General features: G+C 38.8%; 1 protein-coding gene across 1 annotated transcript in view; it reads right to left on the reverse strand.

Annotated features, from left to right (window-relative positions):
* SerRS-m (Seryl-tRNA synthetase, mitochondrial) overlaps positions 1 to 12,278 on the reverse strand; it is a 29,041-nt gene extending 16,763 nt beyond the window's left edge. Inside the window, exons 1-2 of the mRNA XM_067144921.2 lie at positions 11,445 to 12,278; positions 11,107 to 11,294 (exon numbers count right to left, since the gene is read on the reverse strand). Of these exons, the coding sequence (XP_067001022.2) occupies positions 11,107 to 11,294; positions 11,445 to 12,110 (854 nt within the window). The 5' untranslated portion in view covers positions 12,111 to 12,278. The remainder of the gene's footprint in view (positions 1 to 11,106; positions 11,295 to 11,444) is intronic.
* Positions 12,279 to 12,444: the final 166 nt, after the last annotated feature.

Here is a 12,444-nt window from a genome sequence, read left to right on the forward strand (position 1 = left end):
ATATTCTTCTTCTATTACTACTTCTTCTTCCACTCCTGTGGGGTCGTGGGTGCGAACTGTGTAGCACAAAGGGATATGACTCTGTTTTACAGCCAGATGCCCTTCCTGATGCCAACCCAATAGGGAGGGATGTAATCACTATTGCATGTTTCTGTGGTGGCTGGTAGTGTAGTATGTTGTCTGAATATGAAGAGGATAGTGTTGGGACAAACACAAACACCCACCACCCGAGCCAGAAGAATTAAACACCCACCACCCGAGCCAGAAGAATTAATCAGATGTGATTAAAATCCCCGGCCTGCCCAGGAATCGAACACGGGACCCTCTGAACCGAAGGTCTCAACGCCGACTATTCAGGAGTCAGACATCACGTGTAAAGGAGCATGTTTGTCAAATATCTGTTATGCTAGATCATTAAAAGTGTGAACCATGTCATCAATGTTCATCATTTGTGCCATGGTTTCAAATACGTGTCTGCCATTAACGCATCACGTTGTTGTAGTCTCGTATGGTAATGTACTTGGGCTTTGCTTTAGGAACTGTACCTTTAGGGAATGGGACATGTAAATGACGTCATGAGCTGAAAATCTTCTGGGCTGAGGTCTGTCCATGGTTCATTACTCTGTCAGGATTGTTTGTCAGTAATAAGTCGAGTAAAGTATGACAGGATTTAGTATAATAAGTCACTGAAAGAGGAAGAAGTGTCATATTACATGCCTGGAATGTGACAAGACTGATGTAAATAATTACAGAGGTAGCCTATATATATATTTTTTTTGCTATTTGCTTTACGTCGCACCGACACAGATATGTCTTTCGGCAACGATGGGATAGGAAAGGCCTAGGAATTGGAAGGAAGCAGCCGTGACCTTAATTAAGGTACAGCCCCGGCATTTGCCGGTGTGAAAATGGGAAACCACGGAAAACCACCTTCAGGGCTGCCGACAGTGGGGCTCGAACCCACTATCTCCCGATTACTGGATACTGGCCGCACTTGAGCGACTGCAGCTATCGAGCTCGGTGTAGCCTATATCACTCTAGCCAATAGCATATATATAAGATCCTGCCTAAGTACTGCTGAATGAAATTGAACAGCAAGATGATCACGAAATTGGTGAATATTAAAACATTATCATGTGCTGAGCAGATCCCAAATGTGAGGAACATCATCATGAACTGAATAACCCAGAGCAAAAATTATGTAGTAGTGTTCACAGGTTTCAAGAAAGCCTATGATTCAATCAATAGGGAAATGCTGATTAGGGTCCTAGAAGAATTTTTTGGTGTAGATAACAAATCACAACATCTAATTAAATAAACCATAAGCAACACTACTGTAAAATAAGACAGAAGTTAGTCAAGGAGAAGGAATATGACAAATTCTCTTCAACTGTATACTAGGAAAGGTTATTAGAGAATGGGAAACACAACTAAGGGTACATGAAACAGATAAGGAACAAGTCAGGCTTGGAACAAGGAATAAAGGAATATACATTAACTGTCCTGCCTTTACAAATGATCTAGCAATCCTTACGAATGATGTTGAATCAGCCAGGAGACTAATCAACATCCTCAGAGAAGTAGCTATGAAGACTGGTCTACGGATCTCATTTGAGAAAATGAAATATAGCCTATGACCAAAGCAAAATTGGCTCCAAGAATCATGAACACAGATGAAGGAAAGATAAAGAAAGTTAAGAGCTTCAAATATCTTGGGGAATTGATCCAATACAATGGCTTAGAAGAGGAAGCAATCACAGTGAGAATCCGAAAGATGGAACTGGCATATCAATCAGCACAAAAGATGTGTTCAACAAGGTCTATTCATTTGAGAACAAAATTAAGACATTACAACGCACTATAAGTCGTACTTTGTGCCCATTCTCACATACAGTCCAGAAACATGTTCACTGAATGAGAGAGAAGTTAGTAAATTGCAAGCATGTGAAATGAAGTTCCTATAAACTACCCACCAAAAAATACGCAAAGACCATGTAAAGACATCAGAATGGAACTGGACACTATAAAAGAGAAGCTAAGGACTTCGAGATTAGCATGGTATGGACATGTAAAGCAAATGCCAGGCACAAGAACACCACATGCATACCTAGAAAGAATGGTTGAAGGAAGAGGGCCAGTGGGAAGGTCTAGGAAGAGAGGACTACACCAACTGAGAGACAATATGGTGAGAAGAGGAGGGAATTGGGAGGTAGTGGTGAGTGAGAAAGCATTTCTGGACAGAAAATTATGGTGAAGGCTCGTTCATCACCAACAGTGTTCTCCCTAGGACCTTTTTAATGGGTGCACCGCCCTGCCGTTTTTACAGACCACCCAGCTAACATAACCTAGACCCATGTCAGTTACATAATATTAATACATATTTGAGTTATTGGACACTCCAAATTAAAACTTGAATACTGTAAAACTGTTTATTTAAATGATAAATCTTCATTATTGTCAGCATAATTGCATCAGTTCCATGTTAACCCGTATAATGGGGAGCGCGACTTAAATCACTCAAGGAAATAACCAGCCAGGTGAGAAGAGCGAGACTTCAGTCGTACACTGCTGTTTTATTTTTTTCCTCGACTCTGAGCCTAGCCAGAGTTATGAAATTCAGTCCTCGTTATCTGCATACCCCTGTCATCAAGTGGTATTTTTAATAAGTACTTCTGCTTGACAGAAACAGAGCAGACAGAGCTGTATGTCATTCACCAAAATTCGCTTCCGTGCAAAAGCATGCTATGTGTTCGCCTCGTGCGGGAACAAGGCTAATCAGCTGCGTTCTTGCTATGTGCTTACTGGAATGCTTTAGTGTTTTATGAGACTGGGAACTGTATAGTATAACAGTGTGAAAAGGAGTAATTATGGGGAGGAGTGAATTTGAACTTCTGTTGTTTCATGAGAGTACTTTTCAGTCATAACTATGTTTTCTAAATGACATCAAGTTGAAGAATTATGTGATGACAGCTTGCGTTTACTTGCACATGAAATGTTGGAATTTAGCGATGAGGACGATGACTTCAGTGACTTTCATTCAGATAGTGAAGACAATTCGTTCTCTGGAGAAGGAGGCACAAGTGGTACAGGACAGCATTCTGGTGCTATCACAGCGAATGGTCGCGGGTACGAAAGTGACACCTCGGGTGACGACAGTGACGATGGAGCGATACAGGCAGACTCAAACTGCAGTGATATGTCAGGGCCTATTACATGGGTAGAAGATGGACAGAAAATTAGTAGATTTCTGTGAAAATTCATTCCTGAAGTAAAAGGACCGTTCTTGAATGTAAAGACTCCAGAAGATATTTACGAACTGTTTGTGGACGATGCTATCTGTCAGTATATTGCTGAGCAAACTAATATTTATGCTCAATAGAAAATTTGTGGGAAAAACACTGGTGAACAAAATGAAACGGAGGAGTAGGGAAAAAGACTGGATTCCTACAAATAAGGATGAAATAAAACTTTTATTCTGACTTTTGCCTCTTCAAGGGAGTATCCACAAACCTACGATGGGGCATTATTTTTCTCGTAACAAGTTACTGGCAACGCCCATATTTTACGAGATCATAACGGAAAAGAGGTTTTTCCTTAAAATTTCTCCATTTTTCTGACAATGAGGCATATGATGGGCAGATGTTTCCTAAACTATACAAGGTAAAGCCACTTTGTGAAAATGTTTCAACAGGCTTACATCCCGGATGAAAACCTTCTTCTATGGCAAGGTCGTCTTGATTGGAAGGTATACTTTCCACAGAAAAGGTCCCGGTTTGGAATGGAATCAATTTGCGAAGCGAAAACAGGTTACGTGTGGAAAATGTTGTGGTACACTAGAAAATCAACAGAACTCAACAATGCTTTTTTTTTTTTTTTTTTTTGCTAGTTGCTTTACGTCGCGCCGACATGGATAGGTCTTATGGCGACGATGGGATAGAAGAGGGCTAGGAGTGGGAAGGAAGCATCCGTGGCCTTAATTAAGGTACAGCCCCAGCATTTGCCTGGTGTGAAAATGGGAAACCATGGAAAACCATCTTCAGGGCTGCCAACAGTGGGGTTCGAACCCACTATCTCCCGAATACTGGATACTGGCCGCACTTAAGCGACTGCAGCTATCGAGCTCGGTGAACTCAACAATGAAGTCGATGGCATTGATCTATCACAGTCTTCCAAGCCGCCGAGAATTGTGTGTACTCTGGCAGATAATCTATTGAAACAAGGATACCTGATAGGAATGGACCACTATTACAGCAGCCCTGAATTATACAACCTGCTAAATGACCTCGATACTGACTCAGTGGGTACAGTAAGAACCAACCGGAAAAATCTCCCTAAGGAACTTATGAGTAAAAAGCTGAAGAAAGAAGAGGTAACAGCAGCTTATCGAAAAAAACTCATGGTTCTAAAATGGAAGGACAAGAGAGATGTTTGCATGCTCAGTAGTATGCACGATGCTGAAATGCGAACTGTCCCTATCAGAGTAAAGGATGAAACCAAAGAGAAACCTGTAGTTTGCATTGACTACAATGATTCTATGGGGGGAGTTGATCTTTCCAATCAGTACGTCATTACGTAATCCACAACAAGGAAGCGGATGAAGAAGTATTGTAAAAGTTTCAAACAAATTTATTTAAAAGCCACCATTCCAATACTTTAAAATCTCTATGTCTAAGATACAAATACTACATACATGTTAAAATGGGACATGTTTCGCTTAGGCTTTGTAAGCATCTTCAGCCATACTTAATCTAAAGCTAAGTCAGGGCCCTGAACAGGGTTTCTCATTAAAGTATAATAATACAAGATAAAACAGTCATAAAATCTAGTTTGCGGAAAAAGCAATACTTAAATGCAAATAAAATTCAATAATGAACTTGTCATAGTATTATATGTACATGGAATGAATACTAGTGTTCATCTAAAAAAGTACACGTTAGTTATTTGCAGAACGAGACAGTCATAATGATGTGACATACATTTGGATTGTACAGATTGCTTGACATTAATGAAGCGTGGATTAATTAAAAATGTTGAAAAATAAAACTTCGAGCGTTGACTGAGAATCAAGTACGTAGAATACAGTAGAGTTGTTGACTCCAAATGGTTGCGTAATAAGGTCAAAAGGCGCTTAAAGCATCAGTATAGAAGTGTTGTGTCTCCTTCTAGAATAATCTTTGTAATAGATTATAGTCGCGAGCTGTCTAGCATAGATTCAACAAATAGGGTGTTCAATAAAGCCTTAGATGTGGGAGAATTCGCAATGTAGCGCGTGTTGAAAACCCTAGTGTTGACAGAGTGGTGACTAGTCTTGTTGGTTGTTTGAGACGAACGTTTCTCTCCAACTCAACTTTACGTTAACCAATTTAACATTAATAAAGAGACTTTAAACCAAATTTCCCTTTCGACTCTACACAAGAAGCTACAATCGCTCCTTCCAGCTAATATTTAACACAGCTGCTTACCATTGAGCACTCTTCTTCTCTCGTGCTTTAAGAAGACTACAGATTTATCTCTTCACACGAGATTTACAACAATCTAACCACTTTAGATGTTATTATAAACCCCACTTAAAGTATCAAGCATTTCCCTCGCCCCTACAGCATAATTTGAGTGAGCGGCAGAAACGTCTCATTACTAGCTTTAAAATGTGTTTAAACTCCACTTGGAGTAATCAGCAACATTCTTCATCATTATTCTGACGTTTGAACTGTTTAGGATCCAAACTTATCTCTAACGCCCTCAACCAACACAGGGCGCCGCTTTACAAGATTCAACGAAGCAATTTGCGTTCTTATAGAACTACCAATATGCAACTTTTTACCACATTTTTAGACAAGGACATTCAAGAAAGTGTATAAATTACGTCTATTTGTTTGTAAGACTTTATTAAGACTTTATTTTTAAGAATATCTTAACTATTTCCTACATCATCCTCACATTCATTTGTAATTTTTTATTTTTAATAATCAACCACAATTAAGAACAATTAGGATCCTGATTTTTTATCTTTCAGATTGAGATTTAGGCTGAAGATGCCCTTAACCTCCTGAGGCCTGGCATCCTTTTAAAAGGACACTGTTTAAAATCGGAATATTCCGTAAAGGAAGTATTTTAAAAATAAAATAAATAAAAATTGACCTTTTGTTTGTGCTCAATTTTTTTGGGAATTCATTTACCTCGGTGTGATATGCTTCTAACTTCACTGTCTCCCACCAGTACACCGTTAAATAAGTATACACTTATATGACATTTGACCAAAAGAGAAATGTTCTGGGCCTCAGGAGGTTAAATAAAGGGCGAAACATGTCCCTATAATATAAAATCACTTTTTATGTATTGAATAGGTGGAATAAATAAACATTAATATTTCTTTGACTTTATTGTGCAATTCAATACGGACCAAAATATGAGAATTATAACATGTAAAGAAGTAGTTATCGTGATAAGACGATTAGAACCAGGCTACAATTGTAAGCACTTATTCTCAACTTATTACTGCGATTGCAAACCCTGTATGAAATGTATTTTTCTCAACTGCGGTATTTATTTCAGAAATTGTAGATTAGTTAATGATAAAGTGTATTTGCAGTGTACATGTTTTTAATTTTCGTGAAATTAATATGAAAATAAAGATATTCCGAAAAGCAATTTATATTTGTAATATACAGAAGTTAGTACGAGACTTAGGTTGTTTTTGCTCCAAAACTAAAACACCCGCAAATATTAACAAATAGGCAAAAAATCACTTTCTATATCAGAATTAGGATATATGGAGAATTTTATTATCAAGTATTTCAAAATTTGGAAGGTTTCTTGAATTTATTTAATTACCGGTATTTTTCGAGTTACGAAAATTCGTCCCCACCAGAACGGAGTTATCATATTGCATGCTCCCCAGTTAACGGGTTAAATGTTTAACTTGACTATCACCTAGTGTCGTGTGTGAGCGGTGTTTGGATCAGCATGGAATCACATGTGAGCATACGATTCCACATGACATCACAAACTCATTGGTATTTCCCCCTGTGGTAGAATCATACACACGGTATCCCCTGCCTGTCATAAGAGGCGACTAAAAGGGGCCCCAGTGGCTCTTAACTTGGGAGCGTGGGTTGGCGACCACGGGGCCCTCAGCTGAGTCCTGGCATTGCTTCTACTTACTTGTGCCAGGCTCCTCACTTTCACCTATCATACCCGACCTCCCTTGGTAAACTCCTGTTCATTTCAGACCCTGACGGTATTACGTCAGGAGGTCTAGGGAGTCTTTCATTTCCGTACCCTGCATGGCCCTTGACTCCCTCTAGCCAGTATCTTCATTTTTCGAAGTGTCGGACCCCTTCCAATTTTTCACTCTGATTAATGTTAATAGAGGATAGTTGCCCAATTGTACTTCCTCGTCAAGCAATAACCACCACCACCACACTCCACAGAAATTTAGTGGTAAGCTCCGGTGTTACAGTAAAACTTGCTGAAAGCGGAACGTCTATAAAGTGGAAACTTGTCCAATGTGTACGAAAGTTATGGCCTCGGTGCACTGGATATGGCTTTACATATAATTTATGTTGTATAAAGCGGAATCTGTTCAACGTGGAAACGGAAAGAAATTATGAAAGTAATTACTGTATAATGCGGAAATTATGCTTTAGCTGTGAAATTTATGTAGGCATACCCGGTACTGTAGGTACATAAATATTTCGCCAGGGGATGAGTCAGGTGTTTACAGGCCATAACACGCTACTCTAATGAGGTCTGGGTTACACAAATTCCTGGTAGAATGGGATTTAAATCACCACTAATTGCCCAACTCTTGCCATGGTTCGTAGAGATCTTTATCTTGATGTACAACTTCAGCCCAATTCTAAGGTAAATAGTTCTCTTACTTTGTGTCCCGTCGATAAATTTGTGTCAGTTTTGAAGACAGCACAATGGCTAAGAAATATACGTCACTAACACTGAACAAGAAAGTGAAAGTTATTGAAGCGTGTGAAAAGGAAAAGTTGTCTGTGGGTGAAATTATGTCGTGTTTCAGATGTGGAAAAACTCAAGTTTATGAGACTTTAAAACATAAGGATGACATTACTAAGCAGTGGATGGAGGGGAATGGACAAATGATGAGGAAATCTAAGGTAACAGGCAATGAAGAAATCAATGATTTAGTGTGGGAATGGTTCGTCAGTGCCCGGTTAGTGGACCTATGCTACAGAATGAGGCTCTTGCCGTTGCTAAATCACTTGGCAATACCGCCTTTAAAACATCAACTGGGTGGCTGGAGAGTTTCAAAACAAGACACAATATCGTATGGAATGACGTCTGTGGCGAGTCCAAAGACGTGGATGGAAATGTAGTAGCCGAGTGGAAATCGAAGCTGCAAAATTTAATTTCTGACTATGAACTTAAAAACATTTTCAATGCCGACGAAACAGGATTGTTTTTTCGAGCCTTGACTCAAAGTCAATTGCGCTTCATGGGGAAAAGTGTGGTGGGGGTAAAATGTCAAAAGAAAGCCTTACAGTACTGTTGTGCGGTAACATGGAGAGAGAAATGGAAAAGTCCCTGGTAATCGGGAAATCAGCAAAATCAAGGTGTTTTAAAAACTTGAACTAGCACAAGCTTCCAGTAATTTGGAGGAGCAATGGGAAAGCCTGGATGACCATTGCTCTAATGGAAAAATGTCTGAACGAATTTAACTATAGGATGAAGAAGCAAAATTGCAAAGTTATACTTTTTCTCGACAATGCCACTTGTCACTCACATGTGTTGCTTTCCAATGTCAAGCTAGCCTGGTTTCCACCTAACATAACCAGCTTTGTTCAACCTATGGACCAAGGAGTGATTTACACCTTTAAATCTCACTACAGGTGTTTACTGATGCAGTCACTGATCAAGAATTTTGATACAGCTGGCAAAATCTACTCCCTTGCATGCTCAGTTTCCATACTGGATGCTGTTAACTGGATCAGTTTGGCTGTGAAGCAAATCAAACCTCAAACAGTTGTAAAGTGTTTCACAAAAGCGGGATTTGCAGAAAATTATGACGTCGGCACACCTGAGGAAGTGAGTGAAAATGCTGCACTGATATCTACGCTGAGCCAACAACAGAATTTTGCATATAATATAGACAAATACATTTGCAGCAACGACCAGCTTGCTACTCACTACAGTTTCCAGTCTGCTGTACAGCTTCTGAAGATCCGCCGTACAGAGAATGAAGATGATGATCTGAGGGATGAAGAGCAGGAAGAGGAAGAAAGAGAAGGTCAGGAAAAAATACGCACTCATGAACAAGCTATTGAGTGTGTCGGGGACATTATGAAATTTGTTGTCAAGTGAAATTCACCGCGACTTCTTGAGCTACTGTACAGCGCTAAAGACTGCATTGAGAAAGACATGACATCAAGGAAGGTGACACAGGTTTCTTTGTCAGACATGTGGAAGAAGGAATAATTTGACAAATACAGTATTGTATGTAATGTGTTATATGTGCTGTATACTGTAGATTGTTTATTAAATGTGGAATAAGGCAGAAATTGTGTTATACAGTATGTGTTACAGTATATGTATACTGTAGTTTGTTTATTAAACATGTGGAATAAGGTAGAAATTGTCCGGTTTTCATTGAGTATAGTACATAATATGTTGAGTGTGTTATAGTGCAGGCCTATGCGAGAGTAATAAAAACTTACCGTAAATCAAGATATTGTGTAACTGAGATTTGTGTTCCCAAAACTAGACTAATGGATCAGGGGTAAGTAATTTGTGATCCGGAAACTTGTCTAATTCAGAAAATAAACTCGGACCCTTGCGATTCCACTTTGAGCAAGTTTTACTGTACATGATTATGAATGAGAAGTTCAAAATACTCTTATGACTTGTTTGTAATAATAACACTAAGAGTTCAATTACCGGGCGAGTTGGCCATGCGGTTAGGAGCATGCAGCTGTGAGCTCGCATCCGGGAGATAGTGGGTTCGAACCCCACTGTCGACAGCCCTGAAGATGGTTTTCCGTGGTTTCCCATTTTCGCACCAGGCAAATGCTGGAGCTGTACCTTAATTAAGGCCACGGCCGTTTCCTTCCATTCCTAGGCCTTTCCTGTCCCATCGTCGCCATAAGACCTATCTGTGTCGTTGCGATGTAAAGCAAATAGCAAAGAGTTCAATTTTGCTGGTAAAGTTTACCTGTCGACATCATTGTAATGCTTTGAAGGGAATACACTGAAATTTTATCATCTTCACTTTTATGTAGTATTCTGCGCCCAGCTACTCATTCCTGCCACCCAGCTGATGAAAATTTCTGTGGAAATGACTGACCCCACTACCTAGCATGCTGAAGGGGTTCTGTTATTTGCTTTACGTCCCACTAACTACTTTTACGGTTTTCGGAGGAAAGGGCTCTATAATAATGATGATGACGATTGTACTCTGCTGAAACATTGGATTTAATAAGCAGAGGATTGATAGAACAATTAGAGAAGAAGCAAAGGAAGATTCTAAGGCCTAGATATGTTAATGGACAACACAGACTGAGACCAAACAATTTACAAAAAAACTGAAGGAACTGTGAAATCCATGAGGAATAGACAAGTGCAGTTTACAAGGATGAACCACATGAAAGATCCTGATTCACTTTGAAGGGAAGAAAGTTGTCCTACGTGGCTCACTGAAACTAGTCTAGATTTGGAGAAAATGGGTAGCAAACAGGATGATATCCAGGAAAGAAACTGTTTCAGATGTATGATATCAGACTTCAATGGTTTCCAATAGGAAATGAGAAGGAAACCTCCAAAGGTGGTTTTCTCGGAAGGATGCAGGAAATTAATGAGTGACTGAATGAAGCAATATTGGCAGAACACCAATGCCAAGGGCAGAAGAACATGAATACTAATGCAATATACTGAAGTTATTACTCTGAGGTCCACAGTTACCGACATTGAATAGAATAAAAAAGGAGCTTTTGTAGGTTTGATATGCCAGCAGTGCAGCAGATAAATAGTATTAAAACAAATACGTTTATACATCAAGGGAGAATAAGTAGAATTGCTATATTAATTGCAATATCTCTAATGATACTAATGTGTATTGCAAAACAATAACTGCTAGACCAATACCTATAGATCCCCCTCTCATCAGCAATGCTTGATGTTTCAGCACGGTAACATCTACTGACGGCTGCAAGTTTTAAAGGTAAATCTTTAATAGGAAACTTAGTATTCATATGTAAACCTGCGAGTGCCATTTCTGATGTTCCAGAGAGACATACATCTGCATCATAAAGCTCTGGGTCTAACTCATAAACCTGAAAAATGAAATAATCATTATTATGAATGAATCAAGCAGCAGGACTATGTACAAATAATGTGGAATAAGACCACATATCCCAATCATCAATCTAACTTTTGTAACTTGTAGGCTAATGATAAAACCTTCCGGCAATATTTGTCATTACCTGAGTTCTCGGTCCTTTAGTATCCATTCCACAACTTTCAATAATTTCTCTGGGTAAAATATCGGGAACTGATACTAACTGAAAGCCTTTTTTCAACAAACTATTCAAAGAAAAATGTATGAGAGCTTGCTCCAGTTCAGATAATTCACCTAGGAGATAGTAACTTCTCTGACCTGTAAAATTTCCCAGATTTTCAGTACGAATTAATTTAAGACTTTTGGCAAGTTCATTAAATTCTTTAGGCTTGAAATTGAACTTCCTTTCATCATTCATAACTTTCAATATATAAGGATTTTCCCCATATGCTTTCAATGGAGAGTATGACATATTCGGTATCTTCCTTGCCTCATCATTTAACTCCTTCAGCATTATCGACTTTTCTTCCTCACTCAAAGTTTCGTTTTTCAACCGCATATAAAGCTCATGAACTTTGTTTATATTCCCCACACCTTTCCTATGAAGAATGTTGAATTCAATTTCATGTTTATTTTCTGGTTTGCAGAGGAATTCAAAATCCAGTTCAGCTTCGGGAAATACAATCTCACTGTCTGTAACACTTTTGGTATAAGTACTCGAAGCGAAAGTATTACCCGTTATCCATTTGGGAAACATAACCTTTCTCAGGCGTGAAGAACGTAAGATACAACTGCGTAAAACATAACCCATCTCGAGCAATAAAAGAGCAAATTGTTTTCCCGTAGCAAAAATGTATATAACAGTGATATGATGTTTAAATAAACAAATTATTTCAATCGCTTCCTACATAGTATATCGGATTTACTATCAAACATACAATATCTAGAGCAAGAAAACATCACAGCTGATCGCAGCTGAAAACATTTCTTTCAAACTCGCGGCATTCGATCAGTTCCAATGTGACAAACCCTCTCCGTAAAATTTGACGATGAAAGTGTGGATATTAAATATCTTAAATAACAATGGATACATGTAGATATGAAATATATTTATAGTTGTAATATCATACCATATTTTACACATA

Source organism: Anabrus simplex, chromosome 1 (assembly GCF_040414725.1).
Source record: "Anabrus simplex isolate iqAnaSimp1 chromosome 1, ASM4041472v1, whole genome shotgun sequence".
NCBI classification, from domain to species: Eukaryota; Metazoa; Arthropoda; class Insecta; order Orthoptera; family Tettigoniidae; genus Anabrus; species Anabrus simplex.